Source organism: Zonotrichia leucophrys, chromosome 2, assembly GCF_028769735.1.
Source record: "Zonotrichia leucophrys gambelii isolate GWCS_2022_RI chromosome 2, RI_Zleu_2.0, whole genome shotgun sequence".
Lineage (NCBI taxonomy): Eukaryota > Metazoa > Chordata > Aves > Passeriformes > Passerellidae > Zonotrichia > Zonotrichia leucophrys.
Window position 1 is genome coordinate 59,106,961 of NC_088171.1, and position 25,875 is coordinate 59,132,835.

Sequence of the window (25,875 nt, forward strand, 5' to 3'; positions counted from 1 at the left end):
AACATAAATTGAGATATAAAAATAAAATACCATTCCCTTTGTAATCTTTCAGATTTGTGTCCTTAAACATGTTTTTGAAGATGAAAAAGCCTTGGTATTTCAGGAAAACAACAGTCTCATCGTTGTTTGACTCATGGTGAGCATAGGGAATAGAATAGAATAGAATAGAATAGAATAGAATAGAATAGAATAGAATAGAATAGAATAGAATAGAATAGAGCAGGACAGAATAGTTCTGCTCTGTTATGCCCAGAGTTTTGCGTGCCAAGCTATGACCCACACCTGAGTGTTCTATCCAGGAAAGCAGCTCTCTGCAGTGTCAGACACCTACAGCATCACTCAGGCTGAGCTGGAGCCTGCCGCTGGAGCCTTGGGCAGGAGTGGGGGGTGGAGAGGGGAGGGCAGCCTATAAGCACAGCCAGAGCCCTGGCAGAAGATCTGCACTGACCATGTGCTCTCCTGTATACATTGATGGTTGGCCACTTTGGAGACAGAGTTTTGGGCCAGATGGACCTCAGCTCAGATGGAACACTGTTGTTCTCTGGGTCTTGTGTTTTAACAGGTTTTTCCAAGAGAAATGACTCAGATATTTCTACAGCTGAGTACAAAGAGAAAAAGAAAATCCACAGGGAAATAAACATGTATTGCTCACATCAAACAATTTGTAACCATTTAGTCTGAAGCACCTCCTGATCCTGACTGAGGGATTGATCTCAAAGCCTAGATCTTTGATCTACATGTCACAGATGTGGGGGTTTGCCATCCTGTGGAAGCCCAGCTAAACTGGATAAACACAAAAGACTTTCAAAAAATACAGTTTTCATGTGCTTTTTGCAAGTGTGTTCAGGTGATCAAATGCTCTTGAGGTGATCCACAGCTTTCACCCCCATGAAAAGGTGCATGCCTCCTTCCTACAAAGTGACAGACCCAACCTCCAGGCAGGGACACAATTGCGTATTCCATCCCCTCTTCTAGTGTAGGGCTGGGAAGAAATGTCATTAAAGATACCCTGAGCATCTAGTGGTAAGGAAAGGAGGAGGAAGCAACAAGAGCCAAATCAAATCAAATCAAATTGGACCAAACTGAATTGAATCAAATAGCTGAGTTGTAAGGAATGATCATTGAGTCCAGCTGCCTGACTACTTCAGGGCTGACCAAAATAAAAAGCATGGTATTAAGGGCCTTGTCCAAATGTCTTTAAACACTCACAGGCTTGAGAGATTGACCACCTCTCTCAGGAGCCTATTCCAGGGTTTGCTCACCCACTGGATTAAGAAGTGCTACCTCATGTGAAGTCTGAACCTCTTCCGAGGGGCACAGCTTTGAGCCATTCCCACATGACCTGGCACTGGGTCCCAGGGAAAAGAGGGACCTTTTCTCCTTCCTTGACTCAGAAAGCTGTACAGACCAGCAAGGTTGCCCCTCAGCCTCCTTCTCTCCAAACAATAAAACACCAGTGCCCTGAGCTGCTCCTCACAGGACACCCTGCCAGCCCCTTCCACAGCTTTGCTGCCTTCCTCTGGATTCATTCCCGGACCTTCACATCCTTTTGAAATTGTAGGACCCAGAAGTACACACAACACTCAGGGTGAGGCCACCCCAACACCAAGTGCAGCAGAATAATCCCTTCTCTGAAGTGGCTGGTGAAGCTGTACTTGATCCATGCCAGGACATGGTTTGCCCCCTCGGCTGCCCGGGCACACACGGCTGACTCTGCTGAGCCTCCTGCCAGCCAGCACACCCAGACCCTTCCTGCAGGGCTGCTCTCATCCAGCCACTCCTCATCCCATTTAGACTTTTGCCTGCCATTACTCCTTCCTATGTGCAGAACCTGGCATTTATCCTTGTTCCATTTCATGTAACTGGTGATTGCTCAAATACTGCAGGCTACCTGGATCCCTCTGCAAGGCCTTTTGTCCCTTGGGAATGCCAACAGTACCTCCCAGTTTGGAATCATCAGCGAACTTGCTCATGGTGCATTCAATTTCTGCATCCAGATCCCCAAGAAATATATAGAACAGAACCAGCCTGAGGAACACCACTGGTGACCAGTCACCAGCCAGATGCCCTTCGGCCAGATCTTCACCCAGTGCACCATGAACTCACTCATCCCACAGCTGGAAAATATGTCCCAAAGGATGCTGTGAGGTGCAGCACCAAGAGCCTTACAAAAACCCAGAAAAACACATCCACTGCATTCCCACCCTGGCAGGTGACCTTATTACAGGACACTAAATCATTTAAACTGGACTTTTTTTTTAATGCACCTGCATTGACTATGACTGATGATTGCAGTGTTAAGTGGAGTAATAGGACAAGTCTAAAGTTTTAAATGAAAAGAGAGTAGATTTAGATTAGATACGAGGAAGAAATTGTTCTCTCAGGGTGGTGAGGCACTGGCACAGGTTGCCCAGAGAAGCTTGTCCAAGATGCCCCATCCCTGGAAGCGTTGAAGGTCAGGTTGGACAGGGCTCTGAGCAACCTGGTCCAGCGAAAGATGTCCCTGCCCATGCAAGGGGCTTGGGTCTAGATGATCTTTAAGGTCTCTTCCAACCCAAACCATTCTGTGGTTCTGCTGTATTGTAGGGCAACCTCCCTCCCCTGTGTTGATTTTCTTTACCTCCCCATTAACTACTGGAATTAAATTTTCTGTATTTCTGGTAGAATTCTCTTTTACTACCTTGTTCATTGTAATGTCTTTGAAGCTTGCAGCCTTCTGACTTTATGCACTCTTGCTATTATTTTTTATGTGCTTTGAGTCAGAAAGTTTATTCTCTTTTTATATGATTCCCTATTCATTTTCAGATCTCAATTTCTGAAACATTCTTCCCCGCTGCTCTTTCTCTGCTTTTCAAGTTGTTAATACATTTTCTAAGTCACAATGTTTTGCCTGATTTTACCCAATGGATGAGCAGTTCTCAATTTTTTTTCTGATGCAGCTCCCCTTGCACAACTATAAATTTATTTTCTTTCAGGGTTGTAACTTTATTGGCCATCATTGGGATCTTTTTCGTAGAAAGTGTTCCCCCATTAGACTGGTCCTCTAGAGAAGACCCTGTCCTCGTCTCTGTGTGATGAAGCTGAACACTACTGTCATTATTTTGCTTCCCTCTTCCTTCCTTCTATCAGAATAACAAGTACCATCACTTAGTGGTAACTTTTATACAGGTCACTAAAAAAAAAAAAAAGTAATATTGCAATATAGAAACCATAATTTTATTGGAAATAATCAACACAACTGCAAGAAGTTTTAACTCAGTGCTCCAATAGGTATATTTTATTGTTACAAAACTGCTTTCTGGTTGAAAGTCCCTCAACTGCAGCAGCTTAAAAGCTGCCTAACAGCATGTCAGTAATGGCAGTTTTTCTTACATACTTTGTGCTAGCAAACCTGCTCACATATGGCAAATCTATTCGTTTGAATGAGGAAGTGGTAAACATGTACAAAATGAATCTTTCAGTAGCTATGGCACTTTTTTTTTTTTGTGATTGGCAGCCTTCATTTCGAAGAGATGGCTTTTTCACTTCATTTCCTTTTACCAGTAGGCTGAGTTAAAGTTTTGTCATCATCCTCATCCAGTTCATTCACCTCTTCCTGTAATTCATCCTGCAGCTCATAGTCTGAGGCTGATTCAGTGTTATCATCCCAGTAATGAGCTTCATATCTGTCCAGCAAGTGTTTCTGGGGCATAACGTCATCATCAGCAGCAGGATTCCTTGCTTTTTTCATTTTCTTTTGAATCTTAGAAAGCTGCTGCTGCTGCTTCTCTGTCCAGACAAAGCTTTGTGTATGTCTTGACACTTTCATTTTTTTATAGTCCATTATCTGTTTATTCAGCAGTTCATGATCAACACCAAACAGATTAGGCCGCATGGGTGAATCTGAAGATTGAGTTGGTGAAGGGAAGAGTTTACTGTGGGAAAGAAAACAAGTATTGGCTTGGGTTTTCCCCCACATATATTTCTATTTTTGACAACTTGAGTAACACAGAAATAAACTGGACTTTTCAGTTTAACTTTATTAACACCCTGTGTCCCCTTTGTTATGAAGGAAGAGATACCACCATATCATGTATCCAAGGACAGGTTGTGTCAACAGATTTAATGGGAGAAAGCCAATAAAGCAACAACATGCCAGATGAAACTGCCAGTCTCTGAGAAAAAATGTACCTAGGTCAGCACTGTATCTGGGACATCCAAGGAGCTCAAGATTCTCCCAGCTCTTCCAAGAAATGAGAAGCAGCAGCCTCTGTCTAAAACACATCACAGCGATGTGACACCTTAGGCTGGACTTGACGATTTCCCCAAGACACAGAGGAAGATTTCCCTTTGGGAAATCTGTCACAGGAATGACTTCCCACAGGAAGTGATTTCTGAATCACACCTGATGGACCATCCTGTGAGATGCTGAGGCACAGAAGGCATTTCTACCAACAGACTACAGCACACAGGTGCAAAGGCTGTTGGCTTTGAGAGCATCCAGAGCACAGAACCACTATTCCAATCAGTTGTTCAGCTCTATCTCTCAATGATTAAAAATCCCTCACAGAAGAATGTTAAATCAATTCAGGGAGATTTATCAGTAAACTTGCAATCCATATATAATAAACCAAACTTGTATCAGAACAAAGTGGACAAGTAGAGCAGTACTGGTAAATGCCATTTTCATCATCATGAGACAATTGCCAGCAAAAACAAACATTATTACTGTAGAGCATTTTTAAAATTTTGATTATCATCAACACATCAAGTCTTGAAATCTCAGAAGTTCTACATATATTTTGCTCATAAAAACCAAGATATTAATACCAGAACAAGTATCAGGTCTGCGAGTAACAATGTACAGACCTAATTAAAATATGTCAAATAATACCCAATTGAAGTTGGCCAGCAGAGATGAAAACAGACACTCGTACAATTCTGAACCACAAAGACCCACCTTAAATCATTTTGAGATGATGCTTCTTCTCCTGGAGGTCCAAAATCAGCAATTGCCAGTAAGTCCTCCACCTGTAAACACATGAAGGCCACACATATTTAAATCTACTTTGTTTAAATCTACACTGTTTAAATCTACTTTGTTCCCATCTATATAAGAAACAGACAAATATCCAACAAACAATTCTATGTTTGGCCTATTTAGGAAAACCACTTTAAAACTGCCTTTTCCTTCTTTTACATGGAATTGCTTATATTTGTTTCCTGCGATATTTTTGTCAAATAGTGGATCCAGAAACTCCTACAAAGTTTTTTTGCCTTATGTGCATTAATCCCTTGGCTAGCGATTGTTTGACATATACCTTTTTTGGTTTATTTCTTCTTACCTCAGTCTTGCAAATCCTTTTCCATAACATCCTACCATTGAGATTTTTTTCACCTCTTCTCCCTTTCTGCAGGTTTGCATTTCTCTTACAGGCAACTATGGAGGTCCCAAATCCCTTTTAACATGGCATCTAACCAGTAAATGCTACAAATTATTAATGCATTATTATATGCTGTGCTCACAGACTATATGTAATCCTGAAAAATTTCTCTTGTTTGAAATTTCTTTTCAGCTTTTCTTTACATTTTCTTTACATTCCCTTCTAATTCATTGAATTATTCTAGGAGTTTAATTGGATATTTTTTCCCTTTACTTACAATACTTAAAAACCAAGTTCAGCGTGTTATTTGAATCTGGGATTGACAAATCTGATGAACTGTGAAGTGGGAGAAAATGATCCATCTGTCTGCTCCCCAGTGTCATTCCCTGACAGATGTGATATAAAGAGGGTTTTTACTCATCTTCTGTGAAACTCAGAACTTTTCTGATCACAGAAAGTTCAAGCAGTTAATTACATTTCTAGAGAATCTGAAATTCTTTTTATCCCTTCCACCTCTGCTCATGCACACTGCAGGAGCCCATAAGGGTCTAACAGTAGGTGGCTGCAACAGTAACACTATTATAAATAATAAGGCACTTCAGGGCACAGAAACATGAACCTGTTCTTTTCAACTTCTGTTCACATCAACAGTTTGAGGAGACATTTCTCATCAAATTCTACTCACTGGTGTCATCCTTCTCTCCTGGAAATCTCACTATGTTAGAGATCTCGCTTCACAGTCCAATGATAGCAAATTCCCAGGAAACATCAGTATTCTAGTATTATGTCAACTACTTAGAGCTATCAACACCTTGACAAAAATCATAAAATAGTAAAGACAATTTTAAAAGTTAAGGAAAAAAATGTAGTATGAATAAGCCTACATCCCCTGTGCAAAGATTTCCACATCCCTACAAACATTTTAACAATTCACAGATGGAAAAAGATATGGGGGAAAAATAAAAATTAAAAAATCACTGGTTTTTCAATTGAATCTTAAAAGCACATAACATCTAAAATGTGGAAAACAGCTCCTCCAACCTCATTTCCATAATCATATACACCAGGCAGCCCTATATTATTCCTTAAAATGGTAATTTAATTCTTTAAAAATTCTTCACTGGCCTAATGATACTGCCTACAATTCTCCTATATATTATATAGGCATCAGTCTTACTCAAGATTATTTATTAAAATGGTTTTTGCAACCATAAAGAAAGACCGACTTTTAATGAAAATTGGTAGAGCAACTAAGTTATCAGCTCTCTGCTAAGCCTATATTTGTACACTGAGTCAAAGATTAGATTTACCTCTTTTACAGCTGCAGCTTCTTTGTCTTTTATAAATACTACTGGGGGTACATTTCCTACAATCTGCTGACTCTTCAGAAGATACCTGGCAAAAACACAGCATTCACCAGCATGAGTATCAGTATATCATCTGCAGGACAAGTAAAAGGTGTTAAATTAAATCCAGCAGTACTGAACATTTAAAGATATGGCTTGCAAAACTTTCAGTCTGATAAGGAGCTATCCAGGTTGACGCTAAGCAATACATTACTGCAGAACCCCAACTTCGAATGCATGGCATACAAAAACTACTGGCTGCAGGTCCAGCTGAGTATTGATGATATTAGGTTTGTCCATATCTGTGTACATAGTCTGACACAGGTCTTTCCCCACTTCATTTGGTATCCTTATCCCCTCTGTAGGGATAAGAGCAGTGGGGAATACAGCCCTCAGAGCAGGGCAAGACAACTTATCCTACATGCTAGCTGCAGGAAGGATTGACAGGGGTCCCCTTCTCTTCTTCCCAGAAGCAACTTTCCTTCTTAAAGAGTGGAAGCTGTGGAGTAGAAGAGAGCATTGTGCTGGAGCAGGAATTGCTTATGCTTATGGAAACAGGGAGAAAGAAAATGGTTTTACAAGTATGCTTCTATGCCACCTGCCACATGGGTGAAGTCCTGAACTCCCCACAGACTGCCTGGATAGCAGAGGGAAAGCCAAGGAAAGGGAAGAAGAGGCAAAAATCTCAGTGATACCATGAAAAATCACTGGACTCTGTGTTGGAAAAATGAGGAAAAGCATCACAATACATTCTCAATTTGGGGATTTGGGGTTTTTTTTGGTATCAGTATTGTGAAGAACTACTGTAATAACAGTCATCGTTTTCTGGAGGCCTAAATCATCCCCAGCAATCCAAACTGCCCAGTGAATCTGCAAGGAGATCCTTGCAGCTGTCAGGCCCCTGTACAGCATCCCGTCCTGGGCTCCTGTCCCGCACAGCCTGGCCAGCCACTGTTGCAGTAGTATTGATCAAGTCACAATAAGCAGCGCAGCTCAGCTCCGGGGAGCAGCCTCTGGGCTCACTGACAGAAGCTCACAGCTAAAGGGAGCTCTCCTAGGATGCAGGCATCTCATTGCTTCAGAGTCTGGGGACACACACAGACCAATGAGCTGTCTCGACCCAGGAGTTTGGAATGGGATAAAAGGGGGCCAGACACAACAAACGAGGCTGTTGTCTGATGACCAGAAGGGAGTTCTGTCATGTGTTACATCGTGGATTCACTGTAATAAGCCACCACCACCAGGACACTGGAGTGAGACCTGTGCCACACTCCTCTTGCTTTCTGCTTGACCCACTCCTGCCCTGGGAAAGCACAGAAGCCAAAAAATCCAGTTGTGCTCCAGCAAAAGATCACACAGCTGGTCTGACACAGCCACCCTTCCCTGTGAGGCTCATCACAGAGATGATGAGATGCTCTACTCCAAGTCTCTAAAAACCTAAGGCATCCCAACAGGTCAGGTCTAGACTGTCAGAAGTCCTGAAGAAATGGCTCTGGATGAGGAAGGGGCCTGTCTATCCCCCAGCAGTACCGTATACGTGGAGCACTCTTTCGCAGCACACTTTCAACGTAACTGTCCTTCTCCACAGTGGAAGCAGGGTTCCAGTACACACGGCACGCTGAAAAGTTCGATGACAGGGACACCTAGAGAAAAGGCAAATCTCTCTTTAAGATGATATATGTACACACAAACCTCATAGACAATGAAGTCTGTGATGGATTGCAGAGGGCCTAATAGAAAACGTCTTTTGATAACAGAAGTGATGATATCAGACCAGAATCAGGTTATGAGTAAATCAGGACTGATCTACGAACAGCCATGTCCCAGTGCAGCACAAACACCTTGCAGCTATAAAATCTGTATTGTATTGGGAAGAAGGCTGTTTCTTTCCATCTCTCACGTTATAAGTCGTTTAATTTACGGCAATGCCTCCTGAAAGAACTGTCTTGCCCACAACCAGCCAGCATTTTCACATGCAGACATGTGATCTGAGACAAGCTCTAGTGAGACAGAAATACTCTGTGAGGGATGCTGCACATATACAGCTGAAAGACTCATCTTGTCCATGTAGTTTTGAATGCTTGTCTGACAATAGAATGAATTCAGCTGGAAAAAACATCTATTTTAGTAATGAATGACAACCCTTTTGTCATAGAGGCAGCTATGAGGTATCATTTTCCATGCTTCTAATATCAAAGTTAAGTCCACCAAGCTTTTAAGCCAAACACTGGTAAAATTTAATCTTTATAGAACAGCAAATGTAGATGATAAAAACTGCAGACAACAAAAAAGAATGCAGAGACTGACTTAGTTCCTGTATCAGAACTCTAACTTCCCTTTCAAATCCACAAATTATGACACCACTAGATAAAATTACATACAAATCTCAATTCTTTCTCAGATCTGGCTTGACAATGACATTTTCTCAGGCTTGGCCTTTTTTTTGAACTGATCTCATGCATCACTTAGGTCTTCTGCCAATAACATTGCTGGGGAGTGACACAAGCAGGTGACAACTCTCACACAGCTACAAGAAGAACAGACTCTTGGAAAGATACATTTATCTTCGTAAAACCATGTGCCTCCTTCTGAAAGGGCAAGACAAAGAGTTTATGTCTGAGTAATAGGAAAAAAAGTCATATCATGAGAATCATCATTGAACTGGCCTGAGTTGCATTTGCATTAGAGTGGCAAAGGTCTCCTAAGTCAGGTACTACAGAGGCAAAGCTCTACTCATGTGTACTCCTGTGCCAGATTGCTGCACTCTGCCACATCAGAAGCAATACAGTAAAACTCCTCTTGGCACACATCACAACACCCAGGGGAGCTCCTTTGGCACGTCCATGCCAACCTCACAACATAATCAGAGTGGCTCAGCACAAGCTGTAGCCCTGGCACTTGCCTTGCAGATTTCCAGCTTGAGATCATAAAATTCTTGACTGACTTCACAGGTAGTGGCCATCTCTAACACAGCTTTATGAATAAGCCCATTCAAGACTCTGCAGCGCACGTTGTCTTCTTTCCTTGTTTTTGTAAGGTCATTTTTCTTTAAAAAGTCCAGCTTGGTTGGTTTATACAACTATAAAAAGAAACAAACAACACATTAAACAGTAGTTACACACCTTATTAGGCAACTATATACAGTTTCATGCACTTTACGAAGCATGCTCTTATTTCATTATTGCAGCTGTGAAGGCTTTATATAAGTCCTACATATTAAGTGTTTCAATATAGAATACTTCTGTTCACAAAATCTCTGACATTCGTGTACTACAGTCAAAGTTTCTAAAGTTCTTTGTGTATTTTGTAGCAAGTTATGAAGCTCCATAGATCTGTTTTCTCAAACACAGCATGCATGACTGAAATACAGCAAGCAAAACTGAAAAGTTTTGCTTGTTTGAAATGCAAACATTAAAAAAAATTTCATTAAACTAACTTCTATGAATAGAAGTTTTAATTTGAATCAGTACTCAGGAGTGTGCAAGAGAGCATTGATACTGGCAAGGATGAAGCTGAATGACAATCCTGTCACAGTCAGACTGGAGCCCTACTCTTTGCTCACAAAATCCTGCTATTTCTCCATCAGAAAATGCTTCAAAGTTAGAATCGATGGCAGAAACACAAGTCTGTTCCTCCTGGCACAAATAAACAAATCGCCTTCAGAGCTTGCACTTACCGTTTGTGATCCCAGGGTAGGGCTGTCATACCAGTACTTCTTTCTTTTGGGAAAAGGAAAGGAAATCAGCCTTATCTTTCAGTAGCTCAGAGAAATAAGGATTCTCTGTGTAATTATTATTCCACCTGCCTGAAAGGACACAACACCCATACGAGTCGCTATCCTCACAGCTGGGGTGCAGGGAGCAATTCTTCCCACTCACAGCTGAAGCTGCACATAGATGAGAAGGGGGTGGAAAACAACAGCTCTCAGGTTTCTTTAGATTCAGAGAATCATTAAGGTTCAAAAACAGGGCTAAGATCATCAGTCCCATGGTTAACCCAGCATTGACAAGTCCAGCACTAAACCATGTCTCTAAGCACCACTTTACACGTTTTCTGAACACTTCCTGAGACAGTGATTGCACCACTTTCCTGGGGATCCTGTTCTATTGCTTGAACATTCTTCCCTTTCAGTGAAGAAATTTCTCCCAATATGCAGTCTAAATGTCCCTTAGTGCAACTTGAGGCCATTTGCTCTGTCCTGTCACTTGTTTCTTGGGAGAAAAGACTTATTCCCACCTGGCTACACCCTCCTTTCAGGCAGTTGTAGAGAGTGATAAGGTCCCCCCCGAGTCTCTTTTTCCCCAGGCTGAACACCCCCAGCTCCCTCAGCTGCTCCTCACAGGACTTGTGCTCCAGATTCTTCACCGCTGCCCTTCACTGGACATGCTCCAGCATCTCGATGTCTTTCCCGTACAGAGGGGCCCAGAATTGGTCACAGCACCCGAGGTGTGGCCTCACCGAGAGCACAGAGCACCGAGGGAAGATCAGTGGCCCGGTCCTGCAGGACACACTACTGCTGGTAAAGGCCAGGGCCATTGGCCTTCTTGGCCACCTGGGCACAAGTTCAGCCGCTGCCGACCAGTTCAGATCGGCGGCTCGGAGTCGGTGTCTCTCTCCCCTCCGCGGTGCCGGGGCTGCGGGAGCGCCCGAGCCTCACACCCCTCTGACTCCCCTTGCCCCAGCACCCACAGCCCACCTCGGCAGGGCCCCGCACCTACTTATTCTTGCGGAGCATTTTCCGCAGCAAGTTTCTGGAGCCGCCCAGGGCTGCAGAGCTGCGCAGGGCCCGACAGCACCGCGGCACCACGGCCACCCGGGCGCCCCACATTGCTGCCCTGGCCCGCGGCCCGGCGCGGCCCGGGGAGCTCCCACCTCCGCTCCGGCTGCGGCTCCCCCTGCCGGCACGGAGGCCCGGGCCCGCGGCTGCGGCTGTCCCGGCCGGTCCCGGAGAGGGAAGGAAGGAAGGAGAGAGGGAAGGAGGGAGAGAGGCGGAGCCGCCCTCAGGCTGGGCAGGGCTCGCACACACTCAGACCCTGGCTCCCTCACTGACCCGCGGCGGGAGCACGCACCCAAGGGCCGGGATTGCTGCCGGAGCGGCGGCAGGAGCCGCCCCGACACGCCGGCTGCGCTTGTGGCTGTGCCGGGCGGTCCCTCTAAGACGCCGTTTGCATGTCCTTCAATTCGCTGCTGCATCGGCGGACAGCTGTAAGGGGATGCGAGGAAAGTAAATAACATTGAGGCAAGACTCGGTGCTCCGGACTTCTCCATTGAAGATCAAGACAAAACACTGCAGTTTTCCACACAGAACTGCTGCTGAATATTAAATAAATTGAACCCGTGATTTATATATTTTATCTGAATAGCACGAAATTACACGAAGTAATTACATGAAAAGTGATCAAATTGTTGCTTCTGCACTGATGGCATTAATCCTAAATGCAAGCTGCTCAGGGCAGCACCTCACGAGGGATAGGAAGACCCGCCAGGCCTGCCTCTATGCTCTCTGCCATTTCCTCCATCATAACCCAGCGCGTCTTCTTGGTGGCACTTCCGATGTGAGGAGTTATTATAACATTCTTCAGCTTTAACAAGGGGTGATCCCTGCGAGAGGAAAAGAAATGCTGAACTAGTCACTCACTGCACAGTCATCAGTATTTCATCAGTATTGCAGGCCGCCAGGGAAAATAATAATTAAAAATAAAACAAAACCTAATTGTATGACCCACATATATTCAGAGGAGTTCAAAGGGCTGCCTAGCTTGGTGGGGTTTTATGCAACAAATCCTCCAAATAAGTAAGTGTGAATTTTATTTGGCTGAAACAGGACTAGGGACAAAGTTTCAGCAGGACCAGTGCACATACCTCATATACTCCTATTAACAAAATTTTACTCAGTTTGAACATCACACATACACTCTTTATTTTTAACATAAATACATGTCCTACCTTGGCAAAGGTTCAGGATATGTCACATCCAGAGCAGCTGCCTTAATAACTTTGTTTTGAAGGGCTTCCACCAAAGCATCCTGATCCACTATCAGACCTGGGGTACAGTAAGAAGGATATGTTTATTTTCATGTCCTCTCAGTATTCTTTTGGGTGAAGTGGTGAGGCAAACAGCAGGGCAGGCCATGGTCACAGTGCAGAACTAGCAGTGGAGTGGGAGTGGGAAGCCTGGGTATGTGCATCAGGGAATTAGCAGAATGAAACCGAGTGCCAGGTGTCAGGGTGGGCTGTGCCACCCTAATGTGTGTGAGCAGCAACATTGCATTAAATAAATAAAAAGATTAAGTAGGAGATATATAGAGACACATGGGCTTCTAACACTCCAAGGTCACTAAAATTTCAGAGGTCTACTTTCTCATTATTATGGGAACACTGAAATATTTTGCTGAGATATGACCATGGGTGTCTAAACAAACTAATAATCAGAAAATTTACAGAAAATTTCAGAGGGACAGCCTCTATAATTGGAGGTTTTCCCAGGACTTGTCATGCCACCAAACTTTAATGCAGTTTTGTTTATTCTGCACCTTACCTCTGCTGATATTAATAAGAGTAGCAGTGGGTTTCATCAGCTCCAGCTCCCTCTTCCCAATCAGTTTGTGTGTCTGTGGAGTTAGGGTTGCAGCCAATAATACAAAATCTGACTGCTGGAGCAAATCATCTATCTTCTTGCAGTAAATAGCTCCAACAGCACTTTCTTCTTCCTTTTTTCTGAAGGAAAAAATCCCAAAATTAAACTTCAGTAGCAAGAAACAAGGGAAATGTCAAATCACCAGCAGAGAAAATGTTTGTTTATCTTTAAAGGTATCTTTATCTTTGCTGTGTAGTTCAAAGCAGTTAGCTGCTTGTCTGAAACTCAGTAAAAAAAAGATCAAGCTATTTCCCACAATACCAAGTGAACTGTACACAAATGTGCAGTATGGTGGGGATAGAAAGTAAGAAATGGGTAGCACATAAATGCACTGAATAAATGATAAACCAAATGCATCTTTGTCAACAATTTTTGTGCTAGGGATTCTTTTCCTACCCAAAAGCGAGACTGATGTCTTGTGAATATCAAATAATTTAAGTAAGTAATGTGAAAATTACTGAGGAAACAGACAAGACAGGGCAGGGATTAAATCTTTCCAAATCTACGTCAGCAACAGCCTGATTGTGCTGTGCATCAGTGCTGATTCGCTGAAACCACACACTGCAGAACCTGCTGGCACACTCGATCTGTATCAGGATGAGGTTGGCTGGCTCTCATCAAATTCCCACAAAAGAAAAGAATGGAATGGGCCTGATGGGAGCACAAGGGCACAGGGCACATACACCTCATCTAGAAGACAGCAAACAGACTGGCAAGTCTGGCCCTATATTGTCACGTGGCTTTGGAAGGGTGAGATGTCTCTGCCTGAATCCCTGCCTCACTTAAATCACAGGAGTTCAGTCCTCCCAGTTTTCTCCTTTCCAGTCCATTGCAATGTCACCACCATGGCAGCAAGAAGTCAGGAGCCCCAGCTAACAGGGAGAATAGTGAATTATATCTCTCGCATTCCTTCCTGACTTTCTTTCTGTAAAATTTGGGAAATTAACGACCATCTTGGAATATGTGTATGTATTTTTCCACTTAAAATAAAGAGCACTGTAAAAAGTGAAAGCACAGCGAAAAGTACAAATAACACATAAAAGGAGTGACAAAATAGAGTTGCCTTAGAACTGCAACAAGCTTTACCTCTGATTTCTGTTGTGGTACAGAATCTTCATTTCAAAGGCTTTGGCTCTTTCAGCCACTTTGTAACCAATTTTGCCCATTCCCACGATTCCCAGGGTTGCTCCAGAAACCTCAACCCCCAGCCAGTCAACAGGGAAATACTCTGTGTCAGGGGAGACTGCCATCTCATGGCCTTGGAAGAGCAAAAGAAGAATTTTGTAATCTAAAGGATGTTCCAGCATCTGGATACTTCCCCCCCACACACTTTTTTATCATAGGACTAGGCAGAAGCACAGAAGCAGTAATGTATCATCATGTAATGTATTGTTTCTGGACAATAAGTGAGTAATGCTGCACTGTACACAGGACTGCTGACACTGATTTCTTGCTCAGGAGAGAAACATACCCAGCCTCTCTTTGGCCAAGAAAGGAAGCAAGGAAGGTAAGGCCAAAGCAGCAGTAAGGGCTTCTGATTCCCAGCCTCCTTGCAGATATACCAGGGTTGGCAGGGAAAAGAAACACAGAGCATGGTGGGCAGATTTCTTGTTCATAATGACTCAGATACATGGCAGCTTGGCAAAGACAGGCTTCAAACCTCCTTGAGAATACATTCTTTTATTGCAACCTGAAAAGCAAGACTGCAATGAACAAGTACAATGAATAAGTGGCTGTGAGCTGAAGGAGAAGAGGCCTGAATTTAGAACTGTCCAAAGAAGGAACAACTCTACCTTGCCAATATGCCAGTTTGGAAATAGGATGCCAATTATTGTCAACAAGACAGATTTGTCTTAACTTCTTCCTTTGCCCCTATTTCCCATGTTTCTAGTGTTAAGCTTACTTTTGCATCAGCACACATTTCCTTCATGTTTTGAAGTCATCTTTTCTATGAAAAAACTAAGATCATTTAAGTTATTACCTTCCACAAGTCTCCTGGAAGATGCCAGCATCAAAGCCATCCCCATGTCTGCAGTGTCAGTGGAAACAACAAATGGAGTATTGGACACCTTCACACCATAGCTGGAGAGGAGTTTCAGATCCAAGTGATCTATTCCCACTCCAGCACTTGCAACTACTTTCAAGTTATTCAAGCTCTGGAGCAGCTCTTCATTAATAGCTGGTTTGTGATACCACACATAGATAGCTCTGATCTTTTTGCTGAGAAACGTCTTGTTTTCAAGATATTCTTTCATGGTGATGAGATGAAAACGTTTCTTCAGAAATCCAAGATGGTCTTCATATACTCCAAGTCTCCCTCCTATACAGTCAACTAGCACATAAGGCAGTTCCTGACTCTCCATGCCCTACAAAAGCAAAGAGAATCAAAAGGGCATTATCTGAAGAGATCCATTTTACCTTTTTTTCTAAAAACCAGAAATTGATTGGCTCAATTATGTGCTGTTTTCCCACTTGATGAAGGATTTGGCTAAAGATAACCACTCACACATGCAGAAGTCTTTTGGTTTCTCCCTGTGTTATTCAGAAGGATGTTCAATTTCTATATAATCTTATTAACTAGAAAACATTTCTGGAATACCAAGTATGCTAACACTTAAACAAATGAGTAACCAGTTGTTACTCCTGTTCAATGTTTAATATCTAAAGCCAAAGTCTTTATAATTTAAGAATGCGGCCGTGTGAGTGGAAAGGTATCTTTTAGTCTGCAAATTCTGCCACTTCTGCAATTATACTAAGCAATTATCATTGATGAGATTATCTCAGTAAAAATCTCATTTAATGTAACAGAGCTATAAATTGTCAATTATGAACTTTGGAGTTACCCATGAATGTAAATTTACCCTTTCTTTCTTCAGCCTCCTTCAGTGCTTCGCCAACTCTTCACTCTTCACTCTGCTGACTCTGCAAAGAGCCAAGGCTGTGAGCTCAGGTTAAAGCCGAAACCCCCTCACGCCGCACCTCATTGCGAGAGGCAGTGCTCCCGCCCCGGCACCGCCGGGCCAGCTCCCCCTTCTGTGCCCCGGCCACCCGGCCCGGAGCGCGGTGTCCCGGCAAGTTCTCCCTGCCCAGGGCGGGCGGAGCGCTTTCCCCTGTCCCGGCAGGACTAAAGATAGGAGGGAGCTGGAGGGCGGCCGCGGGCTCTGTCCAGCCCTGAAAGGCGGCTGGGAGCAGGCGAGATCCCTCCCGCTGCCAGCCCAGGCGGGATCCCGCAGGACCGCGGGAGCCCCCGCGCCCGGTGCTGCCCCCGGGGCCGCCCGCGGGGCCTGGGCCCTGTCCCCGCCCGGCACAGGGGGCCCGGCGCGGTCCCGCCGTGCCGCTCGCACTCACCCGCCGGCCGTGCCCGCCGCTCCCTGCGCGCCGCGGGGCGGAGCGGGAGCGGCCGCCGAGGCGGGCACGGCCCGGCCGCCCGCACCCCGCCCGGGCAGCCTGCGCGGCCAGCGGGGAGGAGAGGCGGCGCCAGGGCACGGCACGGGCACCCCGATCCCTCGGAGAGAGAGCAAGGCGATTGTGTGTTTCTGTAGGAGTGTTTCTGTGCTGTTCGTGATTTCAATACAGTCGGGATTTTGCGTTAATGTCCTGCGCGCTGTGTCTTCCATACTGTCTTTGAAAACCGGACGTGGTCTGGCCTTTCTGCTGATCATTACTTGCTGTGCATATGAGTCTACATAAGATGAAGAGTTGTCTCTGACCAACCTACACCAGTGACAGCTCTCACTGTACAAATGATTGTCTTTTCCAACCTATATGATTCTAGGAGTACCCTAAAAATCTCTCTTTGAGAGCTAAGCAGCTGGGGCAGGCTCAGGTGCTTGGACACCTGAGATGATAGCTCAGCTACAGATAGTCCTGTGCCAACTTCAGCTGAGAATATGTGAGAATTTTTCTGACAAGGTTACTTGATCTGTATCATAGAATCACAGAATGGTTTTGGGCTGGAATGGACCTTAAAGCCCATCTATTTCCAAACTCCCTGCCACAGGCAGGGACACCTTTCACCTAGACCATGTTGCTCAGAGCCCCATCCAGCCTGGTCTTGAACATTGGTAGGGATGGGGCATCTACAACTTCTCTGCTCAACCTGTTCTGTTGCCTCATTATCCTCAAAGAGGACAATTTCTTCCTAATCTTCTCTATTCTACTACCTAACCTAAACCTAAGCTCCTTCAATTGAAGGCCATTCCCCTTGTTCTATCACTGCTTGTGAAGAGTCCCTCTCCAGCTCTCTTGCAGTCCCCCTTTAGCTACTGTAAGGTTGTTATAGGGTCTCCTCTGAGCCTTCTCTTCTCCAGGCTGAACAACACCAACCCTCCCATTTTGTCCTCATAGTAGAGGTTCTCCAACCCTGTGATAACTTAGTGGCCTTCCCTGGACCCACTTCAATAGGTTCACATATTTTTTGTGCTGAGGACCCCAGGGCTAGATGCAACATTCCAGATGGGATCCCACAAGAGCAGAATAGAGGGGAAGAACCACCTCCCTCGATCTCCATATCCAGCGATGGGCGCTGGGAAGTACAGCTTCAGTTCTCAGTTCACAGAGGCTGTGCTGAAGTGATTCCCCTGGCTGTGCAGGTGGTTGTAATCACTGGGGAGGACGCCTGGTTTCTGGGGTCACAGCAGCTCAGGAGCCAGGACACACCAGTGCTATGGGCATCCAGGGATCTTTCTCCTTTCACACTACGAAATAACCAGCCATAGGGGCTGCTGTGTCTCTTGTGACTACTGTAGTGCTTTTCAAAAGAATGGATTACAAATTGCTGGTGTCTTGAATTCTGTCAAATACACTTTGATATGCTGAACATGAAGACAGTCAAGTTTAACACCAATCCTCTATAAAATTGCTAATAAAAAAATAAACTATAATAACAATATCAATTACACAAAACCATAAATTGTTCTTGTTATCCTGGTGACGAGTTTTGAGTATCAGTTGCTTACATTAATTTCAAGTTCAAACAGTTAAACTTTGAAGCAAAAATTACTTAACTAGTAATAAGGAGTTATAGAACATTAACTGTATTCTTAGTTAAGTTTGCTGGCATTTTCTTCCTTTAAAAAAACACATAAAACAATTACACATTACTTCTTTCACATCAAAAGTTTCCAAACTGCTTTAGTGGTAAGATTGTAATGAGTAAGCTTTCAACTTACTGCTCACCTGAGATCAAAGGACCCTTGTAAAGTCCCTCTCAAAGACACAAGTCTGAGGAAGAAGGCCTACCACATTTTAGTCTTGAAGGTAAAGAAAAACCTTTGGGAGGGCAACACAGTAGTGTTTACTTTGTACATCAAATCCACAAATTTGAATGAACAAAATGAAGGAGAAATTAGTCAGAGGAGCCAATAACACACAAAGGAATGTTACTCCAAGAAAAAATCCAGGTCATACGTATCATATGTCAAGAAAATGAGTGTGTTATGTGGTTAGATGTGGAGAGAATTGGATGTTCTCAAAGCTGTTTTGTGCAACTTGAACATCCAGTTTTCAAGCTATAGGTCAGGAGCTGATACAGCTCTACAGAAATTATATCTGTTTAGCATCCTATGAGAAAAAAAGTTGTCAATTGCACCAGTGCACTATCATGTTCTAAGTATATTTAGTTTGTAGACTACCTTACAGACCTCCATGCAGTGTGTTAAGCAGAATTTCACTGTGTGTACATCATTGCTGTGTGCCAGTTTTCTCTTACAAAAAGGGATCTTACCAGCACTGCTTACCAGCACTGCACAGAGAACTGAAATGAGTGAGGTCTGTGGGTATGCAGAGAGAAGTATTGCAGAGTCTGTGGACTTCATCCCCATCATTAAATATCGCTGTTGGTGTCCATGTAATCCTCAGGGTGAGCTGAAGCCTGCAGTGTTAACAAGGTGCTTGCATAATAGTCGTTTCTTAGCATTAGGCTTTGAAGTGTTGCATTACCATAAAAGACTTTTGTACAATGCAATGCATACATCTCTCAGGTGGGTTGTACAGAATAGCTTAAGTATGAAGCTGGAAAAAGACATACATTTCCTACGTCTACATTAAGTTTTATAAGGCAATATTTTTTTGCAGGCAAAAAAAGCTGAGGCAGGAATTCTTCAGGCAAGGCCAAACCAAGTGATGCATTTGTTTTGAGTGTCTGTAAACTATCATAAAGTGTTATTTGGTATCAGCCTGTCTAGATGCTGTAGGTAAGGCCAGCTTTCCCAATAGACCACTGTATCAGCACTTTATTCCAGATCATGTACTTTTTGCACATCAAAATATTTAAAAAAACCTGAATCAAAGGAGTGAACTATAATGGATCATCTTTTCCCTCATGTGGCCACAGCATTTTTGGATCGACTTGCAGTAACCATGAGATTGAAGGTATTGTGTGTAAATAAACTCATCACTCCCGTGACTGGCAGGAAGATGTGTCTTCCCTTCTAAAGCACCCCCTGGCAGGGAACACTTCTGAAACTAATCAGCACAGGTTCTTTTCACTCCTACATCTGCAGATGAAGGAGTAAAACTCCAAGTAAATACCAAGCATGTATAATTGTTTAAGTAGGTGTGAAGTACTGTATCTGATTTTGTTTGCTTCTTCACTTGAGAAAAGTTTGCATGTGCGAAAGCCTTGTGTGTTTTCTGCAGTTTTGGGATATTGATCTAAGAAAAGGCATTTTTTTTCCTCTTTTTTATTGTACAGTAACCTTGTTTTTCAGCTCTGTAATTTATTGCTTAGCCTCTTATTTTTGAATAAATTTAACTTACTTTTTCAAGGTTATACCTGTAACAATAAAATGTGTACTGGGCACCTGTATCTCAAAGAGCAGGGAGGCCCCTGGGGCAGTCTTGAAATTCTTGACAGCCAATTTGCTGTGCCTGAAAAGCTGCAATGTCTTGTTTCCTGGAGCTGCAAAAGTGATGGGACAAAGTGTATTTTGGCCAGCATACCTGCAAGACAAAGGCTCTGTAAAGATGCTTAAGGCTCCAGGCCAAATCCCTGGCTGCACTTAATGGCAACTTTGCTATAAATTTTAAGGATAAATAATACTATTCATAAAGTCATCCTACATAACAAAAGGCATAAGCCACTCAGGGTATTTATTTGCCTTTTGGACCTGTATTAGACAAGAGAAACTATAAAAACACAACTGACACGATAGCAAACTGTTTCCTTCCAAGCTTTAGTGAGATGTATGGACATTCTTATATTTAACAAGAACTTTAGAGCTGATGTGCAGGGGAAAGATAAGAATAAAAAGACAAAGAGAAGAATGAAAAGATCCGCAATATCCTTTCACACATCAGCTAGGGAGCACTTCACTGGGTAGGGGGAGACCATTCAGGGCTGCTAGTATGTTTTCAACTGCTTCCTCTGTTATCATGTAGGTGGCCTTGTCTGTTTTAATGCCGAGGTGAGGTGTTATAATGACGTTCTTTAATTTTAACAATGCATGATCTCTGGAAGAAAAGAAAAAAAGAGTTAACTATTGTTGTTCATCTAAATAAAGAGGAGTCTTACTTTAGCTTTTGCACAGTAATTAAAGTTAATTTGATACAACTCTACAAGTCCCACATAGCCCTGAGCACCTATATTGAAGTAATTTTGAACTGCAATAGGACAAGCAAAGACTTCATAAGTAGCTCTTCTCTCCAGAAACACACTTCTGCCATGAGGCAGCAATTTGAACTATGTCAGAAGAGAGGATTTAAGCCCTCCTGACACATTCACCTTACACAATAGTCTGAGCTGTAGTTATTTGCACACAGACACAACAAGACCAAACTCCTCACAACCCAAAATGCAGCCAGCACAGTTTATTCCAAAAGGCACCATCCTGGCAGAGCAGTCTTTTTAGAGAAGCTAAGCAGTCTCTAGGTCTAAGAGGTTCGCAGTACTTCAGCCTTGTATTGTGGAAAGAAGTCTGTGGAAAGAAGCCTGCCTATGCAGCAGGTCTTAGGCCTCAAGCAGCTTCCACCCATTAAAACTGGGAAGCTGCACTTTCTAATAAAGCAATTTGCAAGTGAAGCACTGCTGCAGCTTCAGGGGGTGATTCTAAGGACTGGGTTTAAATGTTTTCCCTGCCTCCTCCTGTTTCCCAGCTCCCAGACTTCCCTTTGGTCTGTTATCAGCCCCTGTGTCTGGGCTGCATCCCATTCCCATTCATGGCACTTTTATCCCAGCTCATGCCAGGGGCAGGGGGGCCAGCTTCCTGCCTGCTGCAGGGATGCCTCTGGCCTCAGCAGGGCTCCCCCATCCTTCCCAAGGAATAAGCAGAGATGGCAACCTGGGCAGTGGCTCTGGGGAGGTGACATCCAAAGCCGCGGCCCTGATAACACCGGTCTGCAGAGATGCCACCAGCGCCTCTTGGTCAACTACTGCACCTGGGGTGGAATGAGAGTGTCCCTGAGTGCACCTGGCAGGCGAAGAGCAGAGAGCAAAGAGAGAAGGGAAAGGGAGAGGGAGGAATTTCCTGATCACCCTCGCCACATGCCCCAGCTGTGCTGGATGCAGCACGGCGCTGTGGGACACAGCAGGACCATGCTGTGAGGCCAGCCGATGGATCTGGATGGTACCTCGGCTGATGTTAATGAGGGTAGCTGTGGGTTTCATCAGCTCCAGTTCTCTTTTCCCAATCAGCTTGTGTGTCTGAGGTGTCAGGCTCACCACTAGCATCACAAAATCTGCCTGCTGGAGCAAACTGTCTATCTTTTTGCAGTAAGTGGCACCAACAGCTTGCTCCTCTTGCACTTTCCTAGTGGGGAAAAAAGTACTTCAGTCATGGAAACATTATTTTTCAATCGTATCACCAGAATACAAACAAAGGATCTGATTATCCACACATCCATATAGGAAACAGGTGGCAAACAGAGGTGAATTTACCCTCAGCTCAGTGTTTAGATCCTTCTGGAGAGCTTCAAGCCCTACAGCACAAGATAGATTGCATGCCTGCCTCTCAGCCACTCCAGTGCAGGATTCCAAGGGCTTCTTATGAAGTCTGCAATGAACTAAGGCTGAGCACTGAAGCAAATGGCAGCACACAGTCCATTCTCCAGGATCCCCTGTGTATGTCAAAGGATGCAATCACTGCTCAAACCAGAGGAATGGTATTCACCAGAACTCACCCATGCATGCTCTGGGCATGGCAGTGCTCCTCATCCTATTGTCACTCCCAGTAAGGCCGTCATTTTTTTATGAGTGAAATCAGCAAGGCAGCTCTTTGCCAGGCTCCTGGCTGCCCCAGGACATTCATATAGTAAAGTGTTCAGCAGACAACATTACCAGAGTAGAGAGAGTTTTAGCTTTGATTTTCCACAGTGCAGAAGAATACTTGCCATTTCTCACGTTCTCTGTAAATTTAGCTGTCTGAACTTTGGGAAACAAAGAAGCAATGATAGGAGATCATATGTACAATCATCTGCTTCTGGTTGCAAGAGAAGGGCTTTAAGTTATCTCCTCCCTAATCTAGAAATAGAGATCACACTAAGAAAATAGCTTCAATTTAACTTTGACCCATGTCTCTCCTAACAAATGCACTTCACTGTTTGTTTTTTTTTTCAGGCCAATGACCAGAGACTAAGCAGGAAAAGAGCAGAATGTAACTGCAGCCAGTTTTGCAGCATGCAGAGGGCACCTTGATTCAGCACACAAGCTGAAAGTGTAAATGTACTTTAAATATACTTTAGACTTTTAATTTCTGTTGCACTGGGCATTAATAATTCATCACAGCACTCTTACATAAATATTATTTTAAAAACTGAAAAATATTAAACGGAGGGACTAGAGGATGATACACATTAAAAAAAAAAAGAATAAAGGGATTTGTGCCTTTTAAATTTTTTTTTTTTTGTGGTCTGTGAAGAAATTCTGAAATATCTTAAGGAGTACTTTCTTTTAAATGTAAGTTTGCTCATCTGTTTTTCTGAAGAAACAGGAATGCCAAGCATGGCTAAAAATTCCTGGCCTCATTCACCCTTGTGATTTGCCTAGAGCGAGCTAAAGCAGTGACCCTCCTCCAGCAGTCTGCCTATGGTGAAAATCACTGAAAGGCACATCCTAGCACTGTAGCTTCTCTCTCCAGTCACAGAGGAGTAAAGTCCTCTCAGGGTAGGTCATAGTTTATAGCAGTAAATATTTGTTCTGCTCATTATCTGCACCTTGCCTGATTGCAAAGGCCTCGAGTTGTTCATGAGGGTCTTGCTCACCTCAAATTGAAGAGCCCCTGTGCTAAATGTCCAACAAGGTTCAGATTCCCAAACACATAAGCTAGGAGGAACTAGAAATAAAGGGTGAAATCTACCTAAATACTGGCTAAAATTCCAACTGCCTTGAGAAAAAACAAGGTTTTCTTAAGAACAGCTCTCAGTCATATTTTGCCAAGTATATGCTTCCTAGTTTCCACTATTTCCAAAATATCCCTCCTGAACTTCAAAATATGGGGAAAAAATGAACAACAAATAGAGTTATGTTGTCACCACAGTACAATGTGATAAGAATAAAAAAAGCATAAGCTTGATTTCCATTTTTCTGCAAGAAACCCTGAAATTTCTAATACAAAACATAAATTTGGTTTCCAGATGTTTAATCACTGAGTAACTCTTTACAGGACTGATTTACAGGACTGTTGCTCTTTACAGGCAACCATTCTTTTTTTTTCCTTTTGTTTTAATCTTGGCCCTATTCCCGCATTTCTTGCTATATTTATTCGTAACTCCTTGAAAAGAAAATACTGACTATCTGGAAGAGTTTCTGCTGCAATTAGGGTCAAGACATATCTTTACCTCCGTGTCCTGTTGTGGTACAAAATGTTCATTTCAAATGCTTTGGCTCTCACAGCAATCTTATACCCAATGCGGCCCATGCCAATGATCCCCAGAGTAGCTCCAGCAACTTTAACTCCCAGAATATCGGCTTCACAGTAGTCCATACTTGGAGAAATTGAAATGTTATGGACTGCAAGAAAAACACATAAATATGGGAAATGAATGGGGTCCAACACGGAGGAACAAGGCAAAAGAGCCTGGACTTGTTGTGCTACTATAGCATACTTGTAATGGTTACAAACATGATTTTTAATGTAGTGTCCTAGGTAACACCCTAACATATCATCACTCCCTGCTACATGTATAAATGATAATCCAATTTATTCTCACCATACTACAAAAAGCCTTTTGATATAATCCCTCCAAAAATTTTATTACTACTCATGAAAATATTGCCCTGTACCTCATCAGCAATCAAAATAATTATTGCCAATAACAATGCAGAGTTTGAAGATATCATGTGGAGAACACCATCAGATATTGGGTTTCCTCTTCACATCTGCCACTTTCCTTGGAAAGAAAAGTGAGACTTTAAAAAACACAACTTGGTAATTTCTGTAGTTACCTGTTAAACCTGCACAATTCTGGATAGTTCTACAACACATAAAATACAGTTATGTACACAGTGTCAGCACTTCTTGCAAGGTGACAGCCTTTTGATATTTCAATCTTCTGACACTGCCAGTTTTTCTAAAACACAAGCAGAATATTGTGAAAGGATACAAAAAATTACTCAGGAAAAAGCTCAGTCTATCAGAAAACTCAGAACTATCAGAAATGCCACCAGGGATAGTTCAAGTAGATGGGAACAATAAATTAATCTTTCTTTTAAACTGTCTCCCCTTTGTGAGGTAGAAGCCAACTTAGAGGGAGGCAAATCCCCTTTGAGTTTCTACTAATCCTGTAGTACAGATGGCAAGTCAAAGTCAGGTAAATATAAAAGGAAAAATCTGAAGGATTTTTTCCTGAAGAAAGAGGCTTTCTAACCAAGCCAAGGGTAGATCTATTTGACAAAATAGCAATAAAAAATTGTTGATGAAACTAGAAACTACGCTATTAACAAAAACTGAAGTAGGCTGCCTCTATTATTACTCCCTAATGCCCCTTAAATGCCCAAATTCTGCACCAAGACACTTCAGTCTCCAAGAATATGCTCATGCCTCTGTCAGCCTTGTGGGCTCCTTCCAACTCAGGATCTCCCACAATCCTATATAATCTTGTTATACACCATTGCTGCCTCCCACACTAAGTTCTTCTGCTAGGCTGTGACTTCAGTGATATCTGATCTTTGGCCATAGCACTGTAATGCCATCATGTTTTATTTATATCTGCTTGAAAATAAATGCTATGTATGCCAAATGTAATAATTTAAGTATACCTATTATACATAAAATATATTAAAATACTGATTATTCTGTTTGCCAAGCCAACATACTTATATTTTCACATTTCATGTAAAACTGTGTACACCACAGGTAACCGTAAGAAAAGTCATATTAATAGCAGGCGAATCTTGTATTATTTTTACAAGCCACAAAAGAATTAAGATGTTACCTTCCACAAGTCTTCTAGCAGAGGCTAGCAGCAAAGCCATCCCAGTATCTGCTGTGGTGCTGGAAACAGCACGTGGAGCATTAGCCATCTTCACACCAAAGCTAGCTATAAGCTTCAGATCCAAGTGATCCATCCCCACCCCTGAATTTGCAATCACTTT

General features: G+C 43.1%; 3 protein-coding genes across 5 annotated transcripts; all 3 read right to left on the reverse strand.

Annotated features, from left to right (window-relative positions):
* Positions 1–3,202: 3,202 nt before the first annotated feature.
* Positions 3,203–11,642, reverse strand: RBFA (ribosome binding factor A). The gene is made up of 7 exons (XM_064705123.1): positions 11,428–11,642; positions 10,386–10,428; positions 9,612–9,788; positions 8,240–8,352; positions 6,674–6,758; positions 4,940–5,010; positions 3,203–3,914 (listed from the first exon to the last, which is right to left on the reverse strand). Exons 1-7 carry the CDS (start codon positions 11,535–11,537, stop codon positions 3,527–3,529), a joined length of 987 nt encoding a protein of 328 aa, XP_064561193.1. The 5' UTR covers positions 11,538–11,642; the 3' UTR covers positions 3,203–3,526.
* A 314-nt stretch (positions 11,643–11,956) lies between these two features.
* Positions 11,957–16,785, reverse strand: LOC135444039 (probable 2-ketogluconate reductase). 2 transcript variants are annotated; one of them, XM_064705126.1, is made up of 7 exons: positions 16,695–16,785; positions 16,208–16,268; positions 15,328–15,712; positions 14,433–14,604; positions 13,248–13,426; positions 12,656–12,752; positions 11,957–12,310 (listed from the first exon to the last, which is right to left on the reverse strand). In XM_064705126.1, the coding sequence occupies exons 3-7, from the start codon at positions 15,707–15,709 to the stop codon at positions 12,157–12,159; spliced, it is 984 nt and encodes a 327-aa protein (XP_064561196.1). In that variant the 5' UTR covers positions 15,710–15,712; positions 16,208–16,268; positions 16,695–16,785; the 3' UTR covers positions 11,957–12,156. The 2 variants fall into 2 exon arrangements, with proteins under 2 accessions (XP_064561196.1, XP_064561195.1); XM_064705125.1 differs by lacking the exon at positions 16,695–16,785 and having other exon boundaries at positions 11,958–12,310; positions 16,208–16,652.
* Positions 16,786–20,502: 3,717 nt separating this feature from the next.
* LOC135444041 (probable 2-ketogluconate reductase) lies at positions 20,503–25,823 on the reverse strand. 2 transcript variants are annotated; one of them, XM_064705137.1, is made up of 5 exons: positions 25,716–25,823; positions 24,727–24,851; positions 24,120–24,291; positions 21,626–22,093; positions 20,503–20,798 (listed from the first exon to the last, which is right to left on the reverse strand). In XM_064705137.1, exons 2-5 carry the CDS (start codon positions 24,764–24,766, stop codon positions 20,642–20,644), a joined length of 837 nt encoding a protein of 278 aa, XP_064561207.1. In that variant the 5' UTR covers positions 24,767–24,851; positions 25,716–25,823; the 3' UTR covers positions 20,503–20,641. The 2 variants fall into 2 exon arrangements, with proteins under 2 accessions (XP_064561207.1, XP_064561206.1); XM_064705136.1 differs by having other exon boundaries at positions 24,120–24,851.
* Between the last annotated feature and the right edge of the window lie 52 nt (positions 25,824–25,875).